General features: G+C 35.5%; 2 protein-coding genes and 1 long non-coding RNA gene across 4 annotated transcripts; 1 reads left to right on the top strand and 2 right to left on the bottom strand.

Moving 5' to 3' along the window:
• Window positions 1-6,218: 6,218 nt before the first annotated feature.
• LOC108221095 (plant intracellular Ras-group-related LRR protein 4) lies at window positions 6,219-10,536 on the top strand. 2 transcript variants are annotated; one of them, XM_064094483.1, is made up of 5 exons: window positions 6,219-6,458; window positions 6,825-7,422; window positions 7,612-8,522; window positions 8,603-8,789; window positions 9,562-10,536. In XM_064094483.1, the coding sequence occupies exons 1-4, from the start codon at window positions 6,357-6,359 to the stop codon at window positions 8,747-8,749; spliced, it is 1,758 nt and encodes a 585-aa protein (XP_063950553.1). In that variant the 5' UTR covers window positions 6,219-6,356; the 3' UTR covers window positions 8,750-8,789; window positions 9,562-10,536. The 2 variants fall into 2 exon arrangements, with proteins under 2 accessions (XP_063950553.1, XP_017250486.1); XM_017394997.2 differs by lacking the exon at window positions 6,219-6,458 and having other exon boundaries at window positions 6,518-7,422.
• A 260-nt stretch (window positions 10,537-10,796) lies between these two features.
• Window positions 10,797-12,627, bottom strand: LOC108220882 (uncharacterized). Its single transcript, XR_001806818.2, has 2 exons — window positions 11,968-12,627; window positions 10,797-11,246 (listed from the first exon to the last, which is right to left on the bottom strand). It is a non-coding gene; the product is annotated as an uncharacterized LOC108220882 (long non-coding RNA).
• Window positions 12,628-13,642: 1,015 nt separating this feature from the next.
• On the bottom strand, window positions 13,643-26,274 carry LOC108222795 (actin cytoskeleton-regulatory complex protein PAN1). Its single transcript, XM_017396708.2, has 13 exons — window positions 25,903-26,274; window positions 23,549-24,758; window positions 21,597-21,815; window positions 21,277-21,512; window positions 19,981-20,055; window positions 19,354-19,425; window positions 19,174-19,272; window positions 19,004-19,072; window positions 18,815-18,929; window positions 17,344-17,412; window positions 16,779-17,118; window positions 16,513-16,636; window positions 13,643-14,610 (listed from the first exon to the last, which is right to left on the bottom strand). The coding sequence occupies exons 1-13, from the start codon at window positions 26,038-26,040 to the stop codon at window positions 13,858-13,860; spliced, it is 3,519 nt and encodes a 1,172-aa protein (XP_017252197.1). The 5' UTR covers window positions 26,041-26,274; the 3' UTR covers window positions 13,643-13,857.
• Window positions 26,275-27,723: the final 1,449 nt, after the last annotated feature.

Below are 27,723 nucleotides of genomic sequence, written 5' to 3' on the forward strand. Positions count from 1 at the left end.
TGTTGATTAAGACTTTTAATGATTTTTCATGTAATTGTTATAAACCAGATCTCAAATAGCAAAAATAGAGTAGATGTCAGTTAGGCACCATGAAGTTCATAAAAATAAGAAATTTTTAGTTTAATTAGTCGTATAATTACTTTTTTAGTTTTGTGCAAACTCACATTTTTAAATATTTTGATACTCTTATTTCTTAGGGGTGAGTAATGTAGTATATCATGTTCAGTTGTTAAAGATCAAATCAGGTGTTCGATATTCTGGATTATGAAAAACTATTCTTGTTCTATTCCCGTTTAATCAGATATTAGTTTTCACCTTATCGCGTCGGATTATCCATTTCAAAATTAATTATATTTTATTAGTTTAATTTGTAAATGATTAATTAATTTAATTATAGTTTGAATAATTTTATTTAACTCGTATGTTATACATTGATGGATGGCATATTAAAATTATAGTTTTAAGACTTTAATATATATATATATATATATATATATATATATATATATATATATATATAATTTATTTCTCTGTGTTATTTTATTTTAAGCAAGTAAAATTTATAACTCAATTCTTTTTAGTAGGTCTCGTGAACACGTTTTATTATTATTTGGTTGACTTTTGATTAACAACATAGAATTTCCCTAAGTTCACCTTTGTATCACAAATTATAATATTTCAATTTCATATATCACCAAAATCACATGATTTAGACATATTTTCTAACACCAAATTTGATGTCTTTGTCACTATTCTTATATCTATAAAAAAAAAATTCAGAAAGATTTGGTTACACGTCGAATTCTGAATTCATAAGTTTAAAATAAAATGTAATCTAAATAAAAATATTCTTTCAGTTATCTTATTTCATGTTCTTCAAAATATTGTAATCTCTTTATAAGTCACCTTTTATAATAATAAAAAAATATGACATAGTCCATGTTGAAAGTCCATCAATTTTTCCTTTCAAAGATGCTCACCGAAATCTTAGTTTTTGTGCTTATTTCTCACATTCATGAATTAAATTTCTCTATATTGTATCGGTACTCGTTTAAAGTATTAAGTTAGATTTGTCCAATTTTATTCAAATATGAATTATATCCATTTTTTGAAGTCTGAAACATGGCTCGAGCCCAATTGTTCAAATTCTTTTTCAAATTTAAATTTATTACATAAGTAATTAATTTATGGATATTAATATATCATGTAAAAAACATATGAGACTTACCAGAAATAATAACTTAACTCAAATAAATATATATCGAAAAGAATATAAATACAACAGTTTTAATGTATGAGTTTAATGCTTTTGAATAAAAAGATTAATTGCTTGTGTAGCTCAATTGGTTTGAGTGGTGTAATTGTAATGAAGTGGCTTGGGTTCGAGTCCCATGAATAACATTTTTTTTATATGTATGAGGAGGAGTTAGGTTCGGAGTTAGGCTCGAGTTCGGAGCTAGCTAATTTATTTGCTCAGGAGGGAGGCTTGACACGAACGTGTTGGGCTATTATATATATAAGTAGATAAGTAGATTTGTGTAAAAATGATTATAAAAACAAATAATGTTGATCGCTTAAGTGAAAAGATTCTAGTCCAGGAAGTCTTTTCCTGGTGTAATAGCATCTCCAAACATCGAAAGCTCTTGGCTAAAAGGTGAGTCGACATACTGAAAATAAAAAATTTAGCCAACAGTTCGAAAAACTCATACCCCAACCATACCGAGCTGTTGTCTATAATTTTAGCCAACTTCCTATGGATGGCTAAATTTGTCGAACCTCTACAGGTCTGTAAGAAATCTGTAGGAAGATTGCACATCATTTATTACCATATTAAACTGATATATTCTATTTTAACAATCTAAAATATTCATAACATACTATTTTTAAACTATAGCCAACCAATAAATACAATACCATTGAAGTAAAATGTCTTACATGTTTAGTAAATTTTACATAATGTTTTATAGGTCCCATTTAGCCAACGATTATAGCCAATGCCGTTGGAGATGCTCTAAGGATATGGCTCTTGTTCACGGATTCGAAGAGTGTTGTTGATATGCATGTAAAGGGGAGCAGGGAGCATCTCCAACCATGAAGACCCCTTAGCTAAAATCCTAGTTGTCATACCAAAAATAAAAATTATAGCTAATGATTTCAAAAATTCACGCTCCAACCTTATCTATAATTATAGCCAACCTCTCATGTATGGCTATATTTGTCGATCCGCTACAGGTTTGTAAGAAAATCTGTAGCAATATTACACATCACTTATTACCATATTAAAGTGATATATTCTATTTATAACAATCCAAAATATTAATAACATACTATTTTTAAATTATAACCAATTAATATAGCCAATTCCATCGAAGCAAAATGTCCTACAGGTTCAGCGAATTTTACATAATATCTTACAGGTCCAATTTATCCAACCATTAAAGCATCTCGAATGGTGTTGGCTATAATCGTTGGTTAAATTGGACTTGTAATACATTATGTAAAATTTGCTGAACCTGTAAGACATTTTGCTTCAATGGTATTGGCTATATTGGTCGGATTTAATTTAAAAATAGTATGTTATTAATATTTCAAATTGTTAAAATAGAATATATCAGTTCAATATGGTAATAAATCATGTGCAATCTTTCTACAAATTTTCTTATAGACCTGTAGAGGTTCGACAAATTTAGCCATCTATAGGAGGTTGGCTAAAATTGTAGACAACAGCTGAGTGTGGTTGGAATATGAGTTTTTAGAGCGGTTGGCTAAATTTTTTATTTTTAGTATGCTTACTCACATTTTAGCTAAAGACTTTTGATGGTTGGAGATACTCTTACGGCCAACGCCGTTGGAGATGCTCTTATCCTTCTTACTCCCTCCGTTTCTTTTTATATGTCACTTTGACTTTTTACACAAATTTTAAAGTGTTTTGACCAAGCGCCTAAAATCATCATTTTTTAAAAAGAAATTTTATACTCTAAAATTTTGATTATATACTTTTATTTAAAAAAATAAAATTTTAAAAATAAGAAATATAAGTACATGGTCAAAGGATTTTAAACTAATTGCAAAAAATCAAAGCGTCATAGTTTTTTTTTTTTATAGGAAAAATGATATCCATTAAGAAGAAATATCATACAGCAAAGTCTCAACCAACATGCTAGGAGGAGACGTAAAAATGCTTTGGCAATCTAGCAAACAAGGTAATCTAGCCATCAAGTGGGCTGCTTTGTTTGCTTGCCTTTTAGCAAAAATGATTGAAAAACCTGGTCTAGAGCGGATGATATCACGACACTCATCTAGCATAAATCTCACTTCTAGAGCGTTGTTGTGAGTGTGATTAAGAGCTTTGACTGAAAGCAGAGAATCAGACTCAATTTCGACAAACTGATGCGGAAGAGTAGACAACCAGTGGAGACCCTCTTTGATGGCAATAACCTCTGCTTCAAGCACTGAGTTAGCCATCTGCAACCTCTTAACTTTGCCACCAATGAACTCACCTCTATTATCACGCAGCACAAGTCCCACCGAGAATGAATTTTCTCCCAGTTTTATTGCTGCATCAGTGTTGAGCTTGAGATAGTCTACTGTTGGGGCCTTCCATTTATGAGTACCAGTTGGCACGTTAGACCTGCCATTGTTCAACAATATAGTTCTGGACTCCTTCGCCTTCCTCCATTCCGCAAAATAGTTTGCACTCCATTCCATCGCAATTCTGTCATTCACTATCTTATTCTCCCACACTCTCTTGTTGCGGAAAAACCAAATACCCCACAATACCCTAGCTATTAAGATGACTTCTTCCGGGTTTGCTTCATTCAGTTTCTGAAGAAGCCAATCAGGCGCGTACTCTACCAAATTCATGTCATAAGAAATCCCAACATACTGCCAGCAGCTTGTAGCAAAAGGGCAATCTTAAAAATAGGTGTAAAAGATGTTCTACGTCCGAGTCACACATAGGGCATATTATAGGAAGATCCACACCTTTACCTCGCAGTCTGTTCCTCACTGGGATTGTGTTGCGACTAAATCTCCACAGAAATGTTTGGACCTTGTGGGGAAGATCTGTTTTCCAGAGCTTACTCCATCCTTTACACTGTACAATACCAGAGGTGCCTATGTTTGCGTCGCCCCAGTACTGGTACCCTGACTTGACAGTATATTGACCATCTGTATTTTTAGGCCATACAAGGCGATCCTTGGCATCTCTTTGAGGCAGGTGGGAATTCAGAATCAACTGTGCATCGCCGTCCGAAAAGAAGTCAATAACTTTTGCTTCATCCCAGCATCTATAGTCATGTAAGATGAAGTCAGCGACGGAGACACTGCTAACCCCATAGTTCATATTCTGATCAACATATAAGCCTTCTTTATTCCTCAACCACGGGTCTGTGATCGCATTGATGTCCTTCCCATCCCCTATCACCCATCTGAATCCCTCACGCAGGGAATCTTTCGCCGTCATCAACCCAGACCAAATAAAGCTTGCTCCATTCTGCATGGTTGCCTGCAGCAAGCTGCAGTTAGGGAAGTAACGAGCTTTGTAGAGGCGTGCCACAAGCGACTGAGGTTCTTTGATGAATTTCCAACACTGTTTTCCAATCAAGGCAATATTAAACCCGTAGAGACTGCGAAATCCAAGACCACCCTTATGTTTAGAGACGCTCATATCTTTCCAACCAAGCCAGTTAATTCCTTTATTCTGACGGGAGTTCGACTTCCACCAATACCCGTTCATAATCCTTTCAATCTCTAGACAGAGGGATTTGGGGAGTAAAAAACAGGACATACAGTAGGATGGGATAGATTGAGCACCATTCTTGATTAAAACAGACTTCCCGGCTTGAGAAATATGCTTTGATTTCCAGCCCTGAACTCTTTTCCATACTTTATCCTTAATGAAACCAAAAACCTTTTTCTTAGACCTCCCAACTAATGAAGGCAAGCCAAGATACTTACTGTCGTGCAGGTTATTGGTAACTCCTAGGATATTAGAGAGTTCAGTCCTCACATGTGGCTTAACATTCGAACTAAAATGAATTCCGGATTTCTGGAAATTCACTGATTGCCCTGATAATCTCTCATACGTATTGAGGAGCTCCTTGACGATCTCTGTTTTCGCTTGGGTGGCTCGAAAAAACAAAAAGCTATCATCTGCGAAGAGTAAATGAGTAATTGTTGGGGCTGTTTGACAAATTTGTGCACCATGAATGAGGCCTTCACTAGCCGCTTTACTCAAACTATTAGATAACCCTTCCACACAGAGAAGAAAAAGATACGGGGACAAGGGATCCCCTTGTCGAAGCCCTCTGGTGGGTTGAATTGGACCAACTGTAGAGCCATTAAAGCAAAACTCATACGATACTGTGGTGACACACATCATAACCCACTCTATCCACATCTGAGCAAAGCCCATACCCCTCATTCTTTCCTTTAAATAACTCCAATCCACCCTATCATAAGCCTTACTGATGTCCAGTTTTAGAGCAATTTCCCCGTTCTCTCTAGCTTTCTTCCTTTGCATATGATGAATGACCTCAAAAGCCACTAAAACATTGTCAGTAATGCTCCTTCCAGGAACAAATGCTGATTGATGCTCAGATATTATAGAGGGGAGGATGACTTTCAAGCGATTAGCCAGAACCTTCGCCAGAAGTTTGTATAATACATTACACAAAGCGATTGGTCTCAAATCTCTCATTCGACATGCATTCTCCTTCTTAGGAATAAGCACCACATTCGTGTTGTTGAGATCTGCTGGGATAGAGCAAGAAAACAGCCAACTTTTACAGCAAAGAAAAACTTCATGCCCTAAGATCGACCAGAATTGTTGAAAAAAGGCTGGGTTTAAGCCATCGGGACCTGATGCTTTATCCGGATGCATTTGTTTAACTGCTAAGGTAAATTCTTCAAAAGTTAACTCGGCTATTAACTCTTCATTCTGCTGCGTCGTTATACACCTTTCTGCAGGCAAATCAAGAGCTACATTACTACCCCGGTTGCCACTAAAAACATCAGAGAAATAATTCTGCACCATATCGCACATGGCCTCATGCTCGTACGTCTGTTCCCCATTCTCATCTTCTAGAAAAGTGATATGGTTCATTTTTTTCCTTGCTGAAGCAGTAGCATGAAAGAATTTTGTGTTGGCGTCACCCTCAGCTAGCCAGTAGTTTTTAGCTCTTTGCTTCCACTAAGTCTCCTCATGTAGCAACAGTGTGTTAAGTTTTTCCTTCTCAGTGAAATATTGTTCCACTCCCACTATATCAGTACGATCAGACAGCCTGGTAACCAGTTCCTTCTGATTTTTCACTTTATCACGGAACTTATGAAAAAAATTCCTCCCCCAGCAGGCCATGAAACCAGAAACTGAGATGAGCTTAGGCAAGATATTCATAGAGGGCATGTCTAGCCAGAAGTCTGCAACATCTTTCCGGAAGTTAGGCTCTCTTAGCCAGGTGTTTTCAAACCTGAATCGGAAAATCTTTCTGGAGAAAGAAGTATAGTTTTTAAAACGAAGGATGTATATAACAGTAGTACGTTTATTTCGGACAGGATTTTAAATCTCGTGTGTATCACCTTAATATAGCACTACTTTTTTGGAGAAACAAGGAAAGTAAATAAATATATATAGAAATAATAAAAGCCAGCAGCAGCATTATGAAGAAACCAGCTTTCCAAAATTTACAACGGACCTCTCTCTCTTGTTTCTCTCAGATTACCTACCAGTTATCATATATATTATATGCACAACCTCACCTACACATACGTACATACCCACAAAGATGCACACATTATTCATGGATGTATTATCAATGGATGAGATGGTTTCTGAAATTACAAGAATTCACAAATCCTTACCCGAAAGACCTGGAGTTGAAGAAATTGAAGCTGCAAAGTCGTTGATTTTAAATGTTGAAGCTGATGATGAATCAAGATTTCAGGCCATTGCTAAACAAATTAAGAACCCACAAGTACCTGATGAGCTTTTCTTAATCTTGCAAGAAATGCAGAAGAATTTGGTCTTTTTCCAAAGCAAGGAACAGCGAAGAGAGGCTATTAGGCTCTTGGATCTTGAGAATGTCCACTTGCTGTTTGATGAAATGATTCAGAGAGCTTCCATGTGTTTGAATTTCCCCATTGTCTCTGCTTTGAATTCTGCTGATTCGGTTTCCACCACTGATTTGTCGAATTTTGGGTCTTTTGAGGCTAATTCATCCACAACAACAGGCTCGGGCTCAGGGTCGTTTAGTTTGTTTTATGAGATGGATGATTTCAACGTTTTTTCTCAAATGTCTACGAGAGATGATAGTTATGTGAAGAAGGCTAAATCTAGTGATGGGATTGCAGGTGTGCCTCAATCTGAAGTTGTTTTCACTCCCCAAATTGTGGATTCTAGTTTGAAACCAGTAATTGCTTCAGGTACCTCTAATGTTTTATTTCTTCTTCATTTTTTTCTGTTTTTGCTTGTACGAACATGTGCCCGATTATGTGATGTATGTGGTAGTTTAATTACATTACTATAGGAAGATTAAGAAAGTACGAAATTTTATGTTTGATCAAGTTTCAAAATGGTGGTCTTAATTATGTCCCTTGACTGTTTTTGGGTAGGTCAAGGAGAGAAAATGAGTCTTATAAAGTTTGCTAGTTTAATTGAAGTATCTGCCAGGAAGAAGACACATGAACTTAATCTTCGGGGTAAATTGATAGAACAAATTGAATGGCTCCCAGATTCAATTGGTAAGCTATCTAGTTTGACCACATTGGATATATCAGAAAATAAGATTGCAGCTTTACCCTCCACAATTGGAGGGCTTTCATCTTTAACAAAGTTGGATTTGCATTCTAACCAACTGGTTGAACTCCCTGATACAATTGGAGATATCCTTAGCTTGGTGTCTCTTAATCTGAGGGGAAATCATTTGACATCATTGCCAGCTACATTTGGTAGATTGGTTCGGCTTCAGGATTTTGATTTGAGCTCAAATCTCCTTCATTTTCTTCCTGAATCAATAGGGTCACTTGTTAGTCTAAAGACATTTAATATTGAGACTAACAACATCGAAGAACTTCCTTATACTATTGCTCATTGTTCCTCTCTAAAGAAGCTCCGTGCAGATTATAATCACCTTAAAGCCCTTCCTGAAGCTGTAGGACATCTTGCATCTCTTGAAGTATTGACTGTACGCTATAATAATATTAGTAGACTGCCTACCACAATGGCATCTCTAGAAAATTTGAAAGAGCTTGATATTAGTTTCAATGAGTTAGGCTCTATGCCGGAGAGCTTATGTTTGGCTACTACTCTTGTAAAGATGGACATAAGCAACAATTTTTCTGATCTACAGTACTTGCCTAGGTCCATAGGAAATCTCAAGATGCTAGAAGAGTTGAATATGAGCAATAACCAGATAAGAATCCTTCCAGATTCTTTTAGTATGCTATCAAAATTACGTTTCCTAAATGTGGAAGGGAACCCACTGGAAGAGCCACCAAGAAGTGTTACTGACATGGGTGCTCAGGTAGTAGTAGTTATTAGAATTTTATTATACAATTGGTTTTTTATTCGCAAAGTATAAATCAAAGTTTATATGCTCCCCAGGCTATTGTTCAATACATGGCTGAATATGTTGCAAAGAGGGATGTGAATGTAGAACCAGTTAAGCCGAAAAAGTCATGGGCTTCAATATGCTTCTTTTCGAATTCTAATAAAAGGAAGCTCAGTGGAATGGACTATGTTAAAACCTGACTTTTGGCAAGGTTTAGAAAACAAGATGCAATTCTTCCTGGTAACTATTTCCTCTTGATATATTTTTTAATTCATTTTTATGTTTCAGTTGACAAGTTAGTACACTGGTAGCAGTAACTACAATATAGTATTGCATTGGCTTGATTCCCTGAGATCTTGATGGGCTCTATTTTTTATTTCTAACCTATATACTTGATCAAAATAAGTATTTTAGGGAGGTATAGCGGTGTCCAACAGGCATCATTAAACATGGTGCATTGATATAACACTCCCTTTGTTTTGAAATATATGTTGTTTGACCTTTTGACACGTACTTCGAAGTCGTTTGACAGCATAGTTAAATTCATTATTTTAAAAAATTGAAGAAAAATATATGATTAATATTACAATTCATAAAAAGAAAATTATAAAAATAATGATTTTAGCTATGCGGTTAAAGACTTAGAAATGTGCGCTAAAAAGTCAAGCGACCTTTATTTCAAAACAGAGAGTACTACCCTTTATTTATAAATAACGGAGGAAGTAATAAATAAATGGTATGTAATCCATGTGGCTCACACATCATCAGTTGATTAGGATTGTCTTAATTATTTTTCAAGATTTTACATAGTGATATATACAGTGATTATATTGGCAAAAATGAGTCTTCGTGGAGATTAGATAGTCACTTGATAGTTTTTGGCGAGAACGGTGAGCACTTTGATATAAAACCCTATAAATAAATGCCAGGACTGAGAAAATCGCATGCCCATGTTTTCCATATAATGCCAGGACTGAGAAAATCGCATGCCCTCATTTTCTATATAATACAGGAACTTGGGTGGCACTGATGTGGAAGGAAATGAGATCTTGTTGCAGCTGATGCTTCATTTGGAGTCTATTAGATTTCACATATGATTTTGATTCCTCCCTCGTGAATTGTTGATTACTTTTTTTATTTCCAAGTAATTTTGGTATTGCTTTCTTATATTGTAAGGCCTTAAAATGAGATGTCAATTGTCACGACAAAGTTTCTAGGGCAGCGTATGTTGTAATTGACCTTTCTTAGTGTTCAATGAAATTCGGGATTAGGAATTTACGAATCATGTAGTGTAATTTAACAATTTAATATTTTATAAACTGAATTTACCGTTCACTTCCCCTACTTTTTCATTAGGGAATTATTAAATAAAGTATATTGTTTTGTGAAACAAGATGACTTGAAATTGGAAGTTTAACAAGAAAGAACGGAAGATCACTTGGATTCCATTATTTTTGGTAACTTTCTTAAAATATTGTAATAGGTGGGTTTTGTTGAATAATGTTGTAAAAATAGTACTCCATAGCTCTTTTGTTGCACTTGTAATAGAGTTGTGTGAAATGATCCAGGTGATATCGGGTACCTGTCTACTCAAGCATCGGGTCATATTATTTTTAGGTTGTCCAGATTTGGGTCCGGGATCATACTATTCAGATATAAATAGATCGCAAGTATTAAGGGTTCAGATCTGAACTGAATATGAGCCAATATCATACTTTCTAATTTTTAACCGGATAGTTTATGATCCACCGAATATGATCTACTAACATTAAATATCATTATCATTTTAATTAGAGTTAATTACACTTTGTAAACCCTAGGTTTGCTCCAAACGCAGTCTAATACCTGAACTTTAAAACGTGGCAATATGCACCCTAAACTTAACATTCTCGTGCAAGTTGTAACTCCTAGTCACTATTCTGTCCAAATCTACCTTTAACTTTAACTGTTTGAGAGATAACAGTGTGTATATTAGTTTCTAGCAGTTACTTTACCCCCTGTGACCCTCAAAATTTACGTATTATATTTTGAAATTATTTCTAAACACACACAATGATGTAAAAAAAATTAAAATAATTTTTAAAATATGTAACTAGATTTAGAATCTGAAAATTTATTTATTAATTACATAAACGATGTAACTTATTTTAAAATTTTAAAATAAATACGGATTGATTACAATTCTCACAGCTGCTGGTTCCACACTAGATCTCTCAAAAACACTCAAGCTTAGCTAATGTTTCGAAAAAGAATTATTGTTGTTTCTAACTTGGTTATATATCCCAAGTTTACAAAGTTAACTAGGATACAAATTTGAACTCTAATCTAAACCTTGCTACAACACATTTGTCTTATGCATGTCTTCTGAAATGTTTTCATCTTTGACTGATCTTCCTCAAATAATCCAAGTTGCATTGCATATAACAAATGTGTTTCTATTTCTTCTTTATTGTCCTAAATAGGCTACCATGTCCAAATTAGTGTAATCAATCCATGTGATCTGTCAGAATTAAGCTTCAGTCACTTTCAACGGCTATTGCTTCATCCGTTGAAAGATGCTTCATCCATCGATTCATTTGCAGACTTCATCCATCGAACACTGTACCAGCTTTAGCAGTTGAAGGTTCTTGATCTTCATCCATCAAAAGTAGTACGGCCTTCATCAGTCGAAATACTATGATTCATCCGTTGAACATCCTTCACTTAGACAAAATTACATGGCATTGGATATTTACAATTAGTCAACATATTCTATCCATCCGTTGATGCATCTCAAGATAAATTATATAACAATTACAACTGATGAAATGATAAAGTTTCTGATTGAACAAGTTACAAGGTGTTATGTTATCATCTAAACTTATTGATTCCTAACAAAAAGAAAATTTTAAAATTATTAATATATTATATTACAATATAATTATAGCCAACCAATAAAAATAAAGATTATTATTTTAATTATAATAATATTATAAAAAGTATCTATTTTTATTAATTTATTTACTATAAAATATATAAATATATTATTATTTATATATATATAAACAATCGGGGTCGGGGATCGGGGCGGAGGACACAAATCCCCGACCCCGCCCAAATCCCCAAATTTTTTATAAAAATTTCCTTGTTCCCTGCCCCGCTCCCGAAAAATTCTCCAAATCCCCGACCCGAACGGGACGGGGATTGATCGTGGTCGAGTAGGGCGGGGTCAATGCCCATCCCTAAGCTGCCTACACCGGTGACACACCTTGAGACTAACACCAGACACCATTTCTGCTGGTCTACTGTAATCTAGCTACTGAAACATATACGAAACTAAAGTTTCAGGCTATAGCTTTTTAAATTTACAAGCTCTGTATATATAAAATCAGGAAACCAAAAATAAACCTAGCTTAACTAAATCGCAATTGAAACAAACCTTGGATATCAACGAACCTTGGAGATCTGATATCTTTAAATTTGAATCGGAGATTCTTAAATCTCGAATTGATTTGTGAATCGATTGAATAACCGGCAAAATTAGGGTTTATGGTTTATGAAAGTGAGGCTGCTCATGCCGGCTGAATGTAAATGTGAGATATTAGATAAGATACAAGTGAAGTAAGTAACATATATTATAGGCTTAATGACCTTTTAGCCCTCGAAGTATGGGTGGATATTCCGATGCGGCCTCGAAATTTAAAAACGTACCTTTCGACCCTCAAAGTATCTTTGTTGTACCTTTTAGCCCTTTTTAAAAATACCGGTATAAATCGGGGGATAAACTTGACAATTCATATTCGGGGTAAAATTTGGGCGTACCTTTTAACCCTTAAAGTATACATCTCGTTCCTTTTAACCCCTAAAGAATACATTAAAAAACATTAGATGTTCCTTTTAACCCTTAATGTTTAATGCCCCTTTTAACCCTCACGTGTGAAATGTCAACTTTGTCCATCCCGTTATATACCGGTATACGCCATAAGGGCTAAAAGGTACGAAAAAGATACTTTGAGGGTCGAAAGGTACGTTTTTAAACTTCGAGGCCGCATCGGAACTTCCACCCAAACTTCAAGGGCTAAAAGGTCATTAAGCCTATATTATATTTAAATATATTAATATAAATAGTTCGGTTTATTCGGTCCGGACTGAAATTTTTTAGAAAAGGACCGGACCGAACCGAAAAAAACCCGAATAGGCCGAAATTCTGAAAAAAATGGAACCAAACCGGACCGAATTTACACGATTCAGTTCGGTTCTTCAGTTCTGGTTCGGTTTTGCGAGTGCAACACCAATGAGTACATTGCTACTTTAAGAAAGAAAGGTCAAAAACGTGGTTCCTGAAAATCACTTGCCACATGTCTAATAAGTCAGCTCAAGAAAGCAAGGCCCGTCAATGCAAGTACAACTTGTCACTCAATGATAAACCTTATCCTATTAGTGAAAATTTTGATGGCATGCCTTGCAACAAAAATGTGATGACAAGTTGTTTCAATTTGAGAATGAATGGATTAAGAGCTGCATTAGCCAAGAAAAGAAAGAAGAAGCCAGTTCAACTAAAGAAAAGCAACTTCTAATTTAGTTGATGCAACTAAGCTTAAGAAAACAAATGTTGAATCCTGAGAAAACTGGAGTTAAACAGTTGACGAAAATTGAGACAAGAAGAAAGATAAAAATTCTGATGATGATGTTTCTGTAAAGAAGACAAAACCCAAACTTGCTTGAATTCCTAACAAAACTCTAAATTATTTCTTGTAAGCAGCGCAAAATGAAAAGTGTCAAATTGGTCATTGATAGTGGATTTTCTAGACACATGACTGTTAACAAAGCGCTTCTTTCATAGTTTGAGGAGAAAGCAGGCTCTTTAGTTACCTTTAGAGACAACAACAAAGGTTTCACCAAAGGAAATGGTTGTCTAATAAATGGAAATATTATAATTAAGGATGTACCATTGGTTGAAAAGATCAAGCACAATTTGCTAAGTGTGAGTCAATTCACATATTTGTCTGCCTTATATACAACCTTCAAACTCTTTTCTAACTCAAACTTGGATAAATCTTCATCCATTTATAAATTGAATATCATCTTTTCACAAATTGACTAAAGTGCGAGAATTTTACACAAAAATTCATACCTCTATATAATTAACAAATGATTAACAGAACATAATTATTCAAAACAAAATTTAAAATACACGGGAATAATCCCACTAGACCTTATCTCATTGTTGCATAATTCAATCAAATAAAAGCTAACGTCACACTATACTGCCAAACCACACAGGAACAAGAGACTGCATAAGCACGAGGTGATAAAATGATTCAACACACTAAAAAGCTTTCCAACTATCAGTTTCTCTCCTTGGAGTTTCACTCCCAACTGATATCTTAAATGGGTCGCTTGATCCAAATGGATCTGTGTCATCAAATGATGGGAAACCCTGATTATATTCACTGTCTCTAGTACTGCGTATGGAATCAAACCTCGTAAATGAATCATGAGCTGGAAAGACAGGATTGTACTCACTATCTGCAGTACTTCGGAAGGAGTCGAATCTTGCGAAGGACTCGCGTGGTGCATATGAACCATGGTCATTATCAGAATCTCTAGTGCTGCTCATTGAATCAAACCTTGAAAACTCCCGTGATGGAAAGATACCACCTTCGTTAAAGGAATCAAATCTTGAGAGGTCAAAAGAATGATCTTCTGAACCCTCGTCGAATCTTCTAGGGGTGTTCACAGAATTATACATCGGAGTGCTTGGAACGGAATCTGCAAACCCAAATGTGCTGTTCTTTTGGAACATATTATCTGAGTAAAGTGAGTTACCATAACTTGACATGGGGGTACTTGGAACAGAATCCGTGAAGGCAAATGGGCTCTTCTTCTCAAACAAGTTATCTGTGTGGGGTGTGGCCCCATAAATGGACATAGGGGTGCCTGGAACAGAATCTGCAAAGCCATATGTACTCTTCTGCTGGAATACATTATCTACATCGTTGGACTCTGTTCTTATAGGGTTTAGACCCCAGCTATCAGGACCGAATAATGAAGCTTCACTGTGTCTCTCGATATCTGAATCCTACAAGAACAGTATGGTACAAAGTAAGAGAGATAGAACATCATTTTTTGTAATTTTAGTACTTCCTCTGTCCCAAATTGGTGAAAATAATATAGCTCCGCTACTTAATTCAGATTTTTCTTTTTTGAATAGAAATATAAATACTAAACTTCTATTCAAAAATAATTTAAGGAACCATATTTTCTATGCACCTTAAAATACATGCAAAAAGTCAAAATGACTACTAATTTGGGATGGAGTACCATATTAATACAAGAGAACAAGCAAACATTCACACACACACACACACATATATATTTATATATTATATACACATATATACAGACAATTACTCAAATACAAACCACTAAAATGCAAGCCAAGAGAAACCACCCTAAATATCACCCACCCTCTATATGTCATCACCCACCCCTAGATGACATCACCCACCTAGGGCCCATCTCCGGCCCCACTCAATCCACCCCAGGCCTATTAGAGCCTCGCCAAAGGAGGAACAATTCATAAATCACTTGTTAAGAGAAGTGAGAGAAAATACAGAGAGAGCTATATTGAGTTCTAGAGAGAGAGAGATTTGTAGTGAGGTGCTCTTGTATTACAAGCAGTTAGTGGGGGTAGCTGTTCCATTGTATAAGAATAGTAGGCCCAGATGTCAGGGCCTTCTTGAAGTAACAAAAGGTTGGGGTTTTCACGTATCTCGTGGCTCTTGTGATTCTGTGTGATTGTTATTAACCCTTTTTGCAGGTAGGTTGCTGGGCCAAGCTCTAGGAGTAGAGTTGGCACACGCTTGGGTGAAAAAATTAGTATATATATGTGTATGTATATATATATATACACACATATATATATATATATTGCACTATTATTTTTACATAAATCATGTTATTTTTAATTCATATTTACTGTTAAACATGTGATATTATTATTCATAATAACATATTAATTAGCTTAAAATTAGAATATAGTTCAGGTTTTCGATGAGATTCTATATTAAATTCTAAAGTGTTCTTTGTCCTTTCAAAGGTTTTCTATTTTGAGCAATGACCTACACACACACACACACACACGCACACACACACATAATATATATATATATATATGTGTGTGTGTGTGTGTGTGTGTGTGTGTGTGTGTGTGTGTGTGTGTGTATGTCTGTGTGTGTGTGTGTTTGCATAGATGGTAATTCCTACATTAGGACCACCATTGCATCTGATACTATATTAAAATGTTCATTTCTAATTTAAAGACTAAATGTGAGAGAGATTTCTGAATAAGTCCTGATATATATCTTATATCACAGACGTTCAGGATGTTGGAGCTTCAAAGCCGTCTAAGAATATTTCTTCAATACAATAAATTGCTTATAATCAAAAAAAAAAAAAGAGAGATTTTTTTGCTTTCTTCATAGTTTTATGCAGTCATGCTTACTTCCAACAAATGAAAGAAAATGCCTTCAGTTGTAAATTTGTAATTATTAAATAATATGTACAGCGTGTTGATTCTTAATATCAATGCTATGCAAGTTATCATATTAAAAAATATTAAATCTTTCTCACTCCACTCTCCCCCGTTATCCTGCGGTTATCTACCCTGTTCTTCCTCTCATTCCTAGGTCCCCTCTAACTTACCTATAAACCCTTCTTTTGTTAATCGCCAAGCTACTACTATATGTTAATTCACTTTCTTACGCTAACTATGAAACTTTTCCTGGGACACCTCAAATTTAATAATAAACAGATAATATTTATAAATAGTCTTGAAGATCAAAAAACACCATCTTAACGCTAATAATAAGGGTAGGGTCATGACAGTCAACATTCAGCATCATCTACCTCCTGGTGAATTTTTGCTAATTTATACAGTAACAAAGAAATATGAAACATGCAGAAGTAGTTTTGCACTTACCTTGGCCGCGTCAATATTAAAGTCCCACCCGGCATCTGTATCATAGTGGGTGTCAAATGAGCCCCAGGCTGGTTCATCAAATCTTCTATCCTCGGACAGCACAGGTTCGGCACCCCCTTGTTCACTGCAACAGAGTATATACGTATTTCTGGTGAATAAAAAAATACAACTAAATAACTAATAGAACCTAGAAAAGATGCTCAAAGAAATAGCATGATGATTACAGCGCAGGTAAACTACACAATTACAGATATCAAATGCCCTACCTCTGCATATCTGTAGCGTGAGGTGAACCATCTGAATTAAAACCTTTCTTAGATGGGGAATCTTGAAAGTCTTTAGATGGGCTTTTGACAGCATTCTTGTTAGATGGGCTATGAAGTGGACTTCTTGCTAAGTTATCTTCTTTGTGGGTATGTTCAGATTCATGGTCGGGGTTCATTTCTCCATCGTGTAGATTTTCTGATTTTTCACTAATATTAGAGGATGGTTCGGGTATCCTCTCATTTGCCTGAGATGTTTCTTTTCGAACCAATGGAGCTTTGGATTTCGGAGGGGCTATCACATTTTTCACATCGAGAGTGAGCTCTTTGACAAACTCAAAACCTACAAAAGGCCAACTTTTTCTCAAAATTACATAAAATTAGAGCTGCTTTCTCAAATCTAAAATAAATATAATGCACTACAGCTTCAATTCATAAGATCGTTTGCATAGCAGAATCTCAGGCTACTTTACAAGAGAACTATCATCGACAGCTTTTGAGCTTACTACATGAGACTCTCTCACAACAAATATTGGTCATTAGACTTAATGCAGATAACTATATATACCTTCATCTTCAAAATGATCCCACTCTTCATTCCAGTCAGCAGCTCCTTCTTGGACACCAGGTTGCCAACCTTGTCGCATTCATATAAAAAAGATTATCAAAAATAAAATTGTAACAGACGGATATTAATTTATAGAGGTAAACTAAATTAATGCAGTTCATAACTTGACAAGAATAAGGCTCAACTACAATAAAACAATTTGTGCAGAAGCCATCTTTATTGGTGGGGGGCATGGTTGGTGGTGGGGGGTGGGGGGGTATATTCTCTACTGAAATACTACTTGATGCACATCCGCACATGCACCAGATTCTACACTTACAAGGAATGCAAACAAAACCTTTAGCCATCACCAACTACAAAATATAAACACAATCAAGAAGAACAAGATTCAAATATAGCTATATACAGGCTTTGGTTGAAATGAGAACAGGAGACAACCGAAGTTCTGCTTCTGCACAATCAAATTTGCCCTAGCACCGCATAGTAAAAGTTCCAAACCTTTGGTTCGTACAGTTATCTAATTTCTCTAGTTCATCACTGTACCCTACTCTATATATATATCTCAACCTGGATGCAGTTTGATCTAAGTATATATGGAGAACTAGCATAAATTGGTACATAAAAAGATTAAAGAATGACCGTCATACCATCCCTTAATTTTCCAACTTAAATTGTTAATGGATGTGCACATTCTATTGCTCATGGTAATGACACTCCCAATGTTGTATGCTATGATGGCAGAGCGCCCTCCATGGCATCCCTGTGGGGTGAAGTTAATAATATATTGCCTCTAAAGCAATCTCTTACTTACTTGCCCGTTTAACAAAAAACTAAATCCTACTGCACTAATCAAATAGCCTCCACGAATACCATTTGAATCTGGAGACTGGGACTTGTGTATAAGCTGTTCTGATACTTGGCAACATATTTTTATAACGAAAAAAAAAACTGGGAAGGGAAATTAAAATCTAACTCGCGACTGAAAAATGAACATGGCTAACTGTAAAAATATCTTGAGTAAGCGAGTCTCTCCGTTCGTTGGTATCTTTCTTATCATTTTCCCATACTCATGCTGACTGCTAAATTGCCGACACATTTTGTTTTAAGAAAATTAAGGCTTGTCTGATGTTTGATAGTCTAATTATCATATCTGAGATCACCTAGGGTCAGGTTAGGGCTGTATACGATCCACGGATTCAAGGCATCGACTGACAACTAGCTAAGTAGCTGTGTCCTATCACATTGCCTACAACGAAATATCAAAATCATGTCAACGCCTAGTTTACATGCAGTTGCACATGGCATTTGCAGCATCTCCATGGTGACGCATGATTCTTGATAACAGTGCTCGCGGCAAATAACCACAAATTAGGATGAAACAGGTATATAAAGAACACATAATTAGAACAGCTACAACAAATAATACATATATCATTTATCCAGGATCAACTTATTGTGCCAAAGTAGATACCAAAAGGAAGCTCAACCAAAGAAGTTGGTTTGGCCCGCAATCCATAAGTCTTGCAGCGCTCATTCAAGGTTTTCACTTGCTCTTCAAGATCCGACTGAATACGATCGGCATGAACCTAGGTAGGTAGAAATATTGGACTTAACTGTTCAAGAGTTTTAATTCAAAAAAGCGATTGGTCACGGAAAATACCTGAATCTTATCAGCACCACCCTCCTGATCCATCTTAACGATTGCCCTATAAAGCTCCATTTTTTTCTCCTACAAAAAACCAGTACGATCTAAAACATCTGAGAAAAGTTTTGGAGAGATGTATGTAATTTCAAGTTCACCACTCAACCATGTTGTAGCATATAATATACCTGTATATCTCGAAATGTGGCCTCCTCAATAGACAATTTAGAGGCTACATCTCCAGATTGCTTGTACTTCTCCTCGTACTTCTTTGCTAATACCTCAACCTATAACCAAGTCAATCCAATGAGTTCATTTGATGTAAACTTGAAAATGGGTCCATCCTACATCTTGAAGTGAAGAAATACCTCCCGTCTGTCAGCGGAGACCCTTTCAGTGATCTCATTAAGTCGGCTGTCACATCTACTTTTGTATAATATCTGGCCCAAAATTGTAGTATATCAGACAGCCACAACAGAGAAAACATCATTAAAAAAATTTTAATGAATTCAATTTAAGATGTCATGAATTGATCAAAAAGACCTAAACCACAATCTGCAAATTTTCAAGTTGATGACATCACAATATGATTAGTACTGTAGACTCTAGTAGTAATAATTTAACTCCTACATAGGAAAAGAGTAAACTGATTCTTATTTACACTTTTGGCTCTCATTGTTCTTATACCCTTCCAAATAGATAAATTTCCTACTCTGGATTCAAAATACATCTATGACATTATTTCACTTTATAGAGAAGTCAATTCATAAAACACTCTATATAAAGTGATTACATTTAACTATAAATCAAATGCAGTCCAAGACAGAAATCCTTCAACCAAACATGCAGTTGAACACAAGCTCGACAAGGGAATTAAAAAAGAGAAAGAGAGTCTAACTTGGTTTAATTAATTCAAGCAACAAGACTGTTGTGTGGGCCAAAGAATTATAGGATAAATTAAGAAAATTAAGCTTCATGAAAAATATGACACCCACCAGTTCCTGCATCTTGGTACGATAAAACTCAATTTTCTCTCTTGATTCCATTATTTCTTTTTCCAGCTCAGTTACCTATACACAATGGGAAGAGGTCAATTAGACAGTTAAAACCCATAGAACAGAAAGGACTTCAAAATAAAGTATAAACCTCAGAGTTGGTCATTGAGGAGCTCACAAATTCAAGGAACATCAAAATATATGGAGATGATAGTATATATGAAGGGAGAGCAACCATATACTGGTCATGAGCTAGAAAAACAGTATGCATCGACAACTTCAACAATGTATTAAGCACAAGTCATTTTTCTCCAGCACCCCACATTTCTGCTATTTCTATTCTTTACATAAAAACGATATTTATGTCACTATTTCTTTGTTGTTCATTATGCTTAACGAAGTTTACTTCTAATCGAGGTACGCCATGGATGCTCTTCAGGTAGAATTTGTTCATAGATATAATTCTATACCACACATTACACATTAGGTCAACGATACACAACTACGAAACACATCAACATCTAGGTTAACTAAAGGAATCCTTCAGCAGAAAATTGACTTAAAAACATACTTCAAGTGACACATGCGCACAAATTATTTCCATGTATCTCTCTAAAGTAACCTGTGGTCTTGTCTCTATTTATTATCTGTGCAATCATACCTGTGATGCTGTGATCTTACTTCTCATTACCCAATCCAAAGAATGAAGTTGTGTTTCCTTGTGGTTGTTAAAAAATAAAAAAAAAATATATATATATATAGCATCTATACACTCCATAGTAGAAATGCTTCTTTATCCTTTTCTTAACATCCCCCTCCATCACTCTGTCAATGAAAAAATTATGATCTACGATGTGCTCACCTGATGAAACCCAACTGCTAAAAATTGTGCCAATGGGAAGCCATCTTCTCACACTATCGCTTAATCCCCACTATCCTAAAATTATCTATGTAAGGACGGTATATGAATTTATTTCTGAAAACTTTATTATTTCATAAGAATGTATATAAAAATGATCTTTATTACAAGAAATAGACTCGACCAGAAAAGACTTTGTTTGTCTTGTCATACACTAGTATATATTACTTCTCATGAAGGTACTAAAAAGTACTAGCATAAAAACTTTTGATAAACATCAGATGATTTCAGTATGAAACCATGGTAACAACTAATAACCCACCCAAGTTGTTCCTGCGCGACTATCAGCCCCAAGATCCAAGCAAGGATCTAACAGTATAAACTTGTTATTTTCAAGGACCACACTATAAAAACAGAGAAATAAACTAGAAAAAAACCTTTGTATCTGCCTCAGTTAACTCTTTGAATTTCGAATTCAGCGAATTTTGCTCTTCTGTACTAAGTTGGTCCACTAGATGCTTTTCAAGTTCGGGAAGTTTTTTCTTTTGCCGAATGCGCTGCACATTCTCTTCATCAGGCTGCAAGGCTGGAACAGGAACTGGTCTAGGAGGCCTACCTCCAACTGCAGGGGCAACTGGACGTGGACCAGGCATCTCTTGGATTTGTTGCATACCTAACTCAAGTATAGTAATATGAAAGATTATTACATATGTGAAAAAATAATGATCTTAAAAGGGCGCTTGATCTGAAACTTTACCAGGATTATGTCGCAAAGATGCATTTCCATATCCAGCAGCAGATTGACCTGTAGCCGGAAACTGTGTATCTTCAAGAATAATGTTATTTGGGAGCACTGGTGGAAGAGGGCGGCCTTCCCTATACCGCTCCATAAGATAGAGGGCAATACAAAATTCCCTCAAAGAAAGCATACTGTCATTATCTTGATCAGACAAGTCCCAGACCTGCTTTAAGATCTCTGGCATAATTACAAAATAGAAAGCATAATTAGAGCCCAATATAATTATTGGTCTAAATCCAGCCTAGCACCTCGAAAGAGAGTTCAAAACCCATGGTTTGTTCCAGGTCCAAATTTGAATAAAAGAACACTAAAAATGGTTTATAGATAATTCCTAATCCAATATTGCAACATTCATATTTCTCCTAACAGTGACCATTTTCTTTGGAACTTGAAAAAACAAATTGACAGATTTGCCACTAAAGTTCTGATTTAAACCGTAAATCACATCACAATTTTACAGAACTGGCAACAATATATTAAAAAATATTAGATTCTAGTTAAGCGTTTAGGGTAATTTAAGTTAGCTATCACCTTAAGTATGGTAAAGTATATAAGGTAGAAGCATATGTCAATTGCTCTAAAACCTGAATGCTGTCTGAAGCAATGCATATGCTAGTATGCATTTCTATATGTGGGGAAGTTCAGATACAAACTTTTTATGTTTACAACTCACAAACTTTTTGAACCATATTTATTATAATTGCTATTTTTGCAGTTAATTGAAAAACAATTACTACTTCACTAAAAAATTGTAATATTTCTTATGAAAATTGAATTTTGTTTAATGAGTGTTAAACACATAAATAAACTGAGTTCTAAATTATCTGTTGTCCAACAGTAAAATTTATGTTGAACCAGATACAACTTTATTTACAATGGAAGAACTAAAACAGATATAAAATATATAATATTTCATATTATTATACCCTAGTTGGTGTTATACACACACACACACACACACACACACATATAAAAGTGAGTGTGTGTGTGTGTGTGTGTGTGTTGTCTTGTTAGTAGACCACAAGAGATTTGCAGAAGGCTATGTACTTACATATCCGGTCTCAATATGAATTTATAGAGATACACTATTACCTACTCAGACACTATTACCTATTCACAGACACTATTACCCACTCAGCAAGCGATGCCAATTTCCCACTGACTACCATCCATTCACTTCAACAAATACAGGGAACCATCATTTCAAATATAGACAAAAAATAAATGACAATGTCGACATAGCATGTATTCAATTGATATGATCCTCAGTCACTATCAACCACTATAATTTTTCTCACTTCTGTATTAAGAATTTCACTCAAGGTGTTAGATATAGTATTTCCCGCTAAAGGCCTCCTGACTGATCAAGGTTATAGAAGAGCAAATTACTTAATATAGTATCATTCACGCTTACAGAGAACCCTTAGTGATATCTAACGTGTCAAGCTGTCAATTTAAAATTAGAAATCTTAGTTTTACGAGCCATTGTAAAGCTGAATTGGTTCTGGTAGCGCATTAGGGACACACAAAGCAGTTATCTTGCAGAAATCAAAGCAAATAGTTGCAAACATTATGATGACATTTAAAAGAGGAATGTGATGTCAAACGAGAGAAAGGGTGAGGAAAGTAAAGAAATAAATCACATCTTCTAATTGCTAACACCAGATGAGCATATTTTTATGAATGATAATGTGACCCCGTGATTGCAGGTTCATTCACCTAAAACAACAGCTATTCCATTTATTTTCAACAGCAAGAAATAACTCGATAGCTACTAACCTTTCAATAGTTACAATATCATAGTCAGAAACGATGAAGGCAATTATGCATATACAAAAAGTTTGGTTTATTTAATTAAGGGAAAACAGATACCAAGCAAGATCAAAGGAAAGTATTATAACATATTCTACCTCTTGGCAACCTCCAACTTAAGAACAGGTTGCGTGCCTGTTCTCCGGTGATTTTTCCATCTCTATCAGTGTCTACTTCCACAAACACTTTGCTGTACTTCTGAACAGCTGCCTGGGTCATTTTCGGCCATTGTACATTAGGTTGGCCGGAAGCAGAACTTCTACCACCCACAGTGTATGCATTGGCTGTTTGCACAGAAACTTGCTGATTAACTTTCATAGAAGACTGAAGATGCTGATTCTGACTTCCGGTCAGAACCTGAGCAGGTGCACTTTGCAGAGGCCCGGTTAGACTTGGCCTGGCTGTAGTTTGGGGTCCAGTAGAGGCAGGAACAATGGCGGATGAGACTGGTAAACTGTTTGCTGAAGAAGCAGGAACTGGAGAATTTGGTCTTACTTGAACTGAGGCTGCAGAGAACACATCTCCAAACACCGGGTCTGATGCAAAGCCGTTTCCTAAATTTGTTATTGTCTTCAAATCCTTAGCTCCCACCTCATTAGCAGTTGGGGCTGAATCACTCAGTTTAGTGGAAGAAGGCGGCAACGAAGTAGTAGTTGCCTGCACTCCAGGCAGTGGTGATGCTACTGATCCTGATGTTGCCGGTCCAAGTCCCCCTTGCATTGAGAAAGCATTACTTCCACTTGAAGGAACTTGAGAAGTTACTGCAGCAGGTGGGCCACCTGTTCCTCCTCTCAGCCAGTCAGTGGAAATACTTGAACTTTGTAGATTAGATGACATTGCCATAGTACCTCCACCAGGCCATTGTTGAGTTGTAACACCCTGCTGTGATTGTACATTGTCAGGCGGCAGGGGACGCGGTGGTCTCATACCCTGGTTTTGCTGAGGTGGAAAACCAGGGTTTTGCTGAGGCGGAAAACCCTGGCTTTGCTGAGGTAAAAACCCCTGGTTTTGTTGAGGTGGAAAACCCTGTGAACCTCTAGTGCCAGTATTTTGATACGTCACTGGGGCAGTTCCAGCAAACTGCTGGGAGGGGGTGCCAGCCCTCATATTTGGGTGAGGCATCGGCAGAACAGCAAGATTTATTTGCGGTGCAGGAATCTTAGCTGAAGCAGGCCCATATAATGCTGCTTTCACTATGTCCGGGGTTAGATCTCTCTTACTTTGAGCCACAGTCACAAGTTTAAGAGCATTATAAAACTCTGATCGGCCAAGGAAACCGGTTTTATTTTGATCAGCATGTGTCCATATCTGTATAGGGCCAAGAGCAAGTTTTAGTATGAACATTAATACACATAAAAAAGAAACCATTTGAGTCGCATATGTATACTTCATCAGCATACATAAAAGAATTTTACAATAGCTTATGTTCTAATTAGAGAAATAAATGTGGCATGTACATTTGCATTTATGTTGGGGTTGACTATTATGTTATTAGTATGCAACTAGATCACTTAGCAATCAGAGGTGGCTGCCATAACAAAGCTGGAGACCGACACTCATAGAGGACCCAAAAAAACACAAAGAGGACAAAAAAAAATTATCGAGTTGCCTGAAACCTGTGGAATTTAAAACTGAACAGCATTATTATCTAACAGAAGGTACTTTAAATGCCAACGAGCCTTTTCTATGGTTGGCACTAACTACTTTTAACATGAAACTGAATGCTCTAGCAACAGCTTGATTTCTCATAATACAGATTCAGCCTAACACAACCAGATTTCGGTTACTTGCAGCTTACTTAGGCATACTACTTATGGACTCTGAGTATAAGATAAAATATCAATCCTCCGCAATTAATTCTGTGATAATCATATAGAGCAAGTTGATGATAAATTGTAAAACCATCAGATCAGTTACATAGAGTGATGGGCTAACATATACAATAGTAATAAGAATGCAAATTACTTGGAAACTTTGTGTGACAAATTGACCAGAACGCCTGATGCCAAGTACCATTTCGACAATACCAAATTCTGACTTAGAGTATATTTCAAAATTTTAGCATGGAATGCAAGGAAAAACCTATTATCCAACTCGATCATCCACAGAATTACAGAGAAAGAACCGAATATGAAATAGTGCCCTATGCAAATATTCCTTAAACCTTATATATTCTTTATTACAAAATTTGAGCAAGCTTAAAAATGACAGAAGCGGAAAGTGTAGCTCCTAGTCAAATATTATTACCGAACAATAAGATTTCACTTAAAGCAGGTGTAGGCACTTAAGTGAAAGCCGATAGTATCATTCAAGGCCGATGGTATCATTCAAGTGGAAGACATAGTTCAATCAAAAACTGAATGATATTAAAAAAATAGATGAGACAGAGAGAGAGAGAGAGAGAGAGAGAGAGAGAGAGAGAGAGAGAGAGAGAGAGAGAGAGAGAGAGAACCTGAGCAAGGACTTGTTTGGGAAGATTAGTGGCTTGAAAGAAAGCAACAGCTTCGGGTCCAGTGATCCGACCGTCCTGATCCATATCCGCTCTCCTAAAATACAATTCGAATTGCTCCATATTAGGACCCCCTGCCATTCCAATATGATATTTGTCTAATCGATTCAACAGATCCACATGCGAAATTGAGGTCGATCTGACGACTCAGCCGATTAATGTAATTCAAGATCTTGATTTTGATCTGCGCCCGTAAGTTGTCAATTTCGGCAAGGAGGGATCTAGGGATTCGACGTCTGGGTCGATTGGGAGAAATGTTTAGAGAGAGAGGGAGGGGGTGATAGAGAGAGAATTACTGAGTCAGGTACGAGTTGTGAGACTGTTATATGATTTTTATATTTATATACCATGTATTGTGTGTGTGTGTTTGTTTTAACTTTACCATTAGCAAGTACCAGCATTTCTGAGTGTTATTTTCTTAAATTTCTTAAATATAAATAATAAATAATTTTATTAATATATAAATTTAAGTATTATTATCTCGACATCATTTACGTAATATAAATACAGATATATATTTTATAAAAAAATAATATTATTTCTTAAGTCCCTCTATATTGATTAATTGTAAATGTTCTCCTTACTGTATTAAATAAAATATATAATAAATCATATTTTTTTCCAGTTAAATATGCATAGGGATGACTATTGGTCAAGAATCATAAAATATAATCTATGTTCCCAATTTCATAATCCAAAATCCAGTATTATAAAAAGTAGTAATCAGACTTAGTCGATGAATGTAATGTCGAAAAATTAATCGGATTATCGGACATCATGGGTCAAGAATCATAAAATACAATCCATGTTCCCAATTTTATAATCCAAAATCTAGTGTTGTAAAAAATAGGAATCAGACTTAGTTTGCGAAGACAATGTCCAGAGATTAATCGGATAATTGAGGATTAATCAGAATGATTAATCGGATCACAAATCAGAATTAATTAAATATTATTTATCAATTCATATATAATTATTATATCATATATTTTATAAAATCAAAATAGGATAAATTTATATATCAGAAAAATTATTTTTATCATATATATAAGTATTAGCACCAACAAATTAACTAAAAATAAAAAAAATATCATTAACAAAATAATATATGTTTTTTAAGTTTTCACAAAAAAATCTACATATTTTTTATTTTAATCAAATTAATTTCAAATTTTTAAAATAAAATTCACACTTTTTGTTTTTTTATAATTGACCGATTTTTGACTGCTTATACTGATTTTTGATCTGTTAATCCGATTTTGGGTTAATTATCTAGTTTGTCACTAAAGTGGGCTTAATGTATCAAATTGGTCACTGAATTGAAAACGGTATCAAGATGGTCACTAAAGTCATCATATATCAAACAAGTACCTTGAAATATGTATAAATAACATTTTACTATTTAAACTCATATTTAGAGGTACTTGTTTGATATTTATTGTGACTTTAATGATTTAAACTATACCCCGTAAAGATCGATGGACGAAGTGATATATGACCTCCACTTCAGTGACCATTTTGATATTTACCCCTATCCAATCTCAAGGCAATAGCCCCCAGCCCCGTCAAGGCCCGAACCTCCAATCCTAGTCTAACTAGGAGTCAACTTGATGAGTTCAGGATTTCAAGAGTTCTATAGATGACAATCTACAGTACTTAATAACCTTCAGTAGCTCAGGATAATGATCAAACATCAATTTCATCCTATTGCAAGCACAAATACCTACTTCTACTAGATCTCTAACACTTGAGATTCTATATCTA

Source organism: Daucus carota, chromosome 5, assembly GCF_001625215.2.
Source record: "Daucus carota subsp. sativus chromosome 5, DH1 v3.0, whole genome shotgun sequence".
Taxonomy (NCBI): Eukaryota; Viridiplantae; Streptophyta; class Magnoliopsida; order Apiales; family Apiaceae; genus Daucus; species Daucus carota.

Excerpts from the sequence above, each read along its gene's own strand:
- LOC108221095 (XM_064094483.1), top strand. The coding sequence starts at position 6,357 with ATGAAACCAGAAACTGAGATGAGCTTAGGCAAGATATTCATAGAGGGC. Across the intron at positions 6,459-6,824 it reads AGTTAGGCTCTCTTAGCCAG|ATGGTTTCTGAAATTACAAG; the intron begins GTGTTTTCAAAC and ends TCAATGGATGAG. Across the intron at positions 7,423-7,611 it reads GAAACCAGTAATTGCTTCAG|GTCAAGGAGAGAAAATGAGT; the intron begins GTACCTCTAATG and ends GTTTTTGGGTAG.
- LOC108222795 (XM_017396708.2), bottom strand. The coding sequence starts at position 26,040 with ATGGCAGGGGGTCCTAATATGGAGCAATTCGAATTGTATTTTAGGAGA. Across the intron at positions 21,816-23,548 it reads AAGTTGGAGGTTGCCAAGAG|AGATCTTAAAGCAGGTCTGG; the intron begins GTAGAATATGTT and ends TAATTATGCCAG. Across the intron at positions 21,513-21,596 it reads ATCTTTGCGACATAATCCTG|GTATGCAACAAATCCAAGAG; the intron begins GTAAAGTTTCAG and ends TACTTGAGTTAG.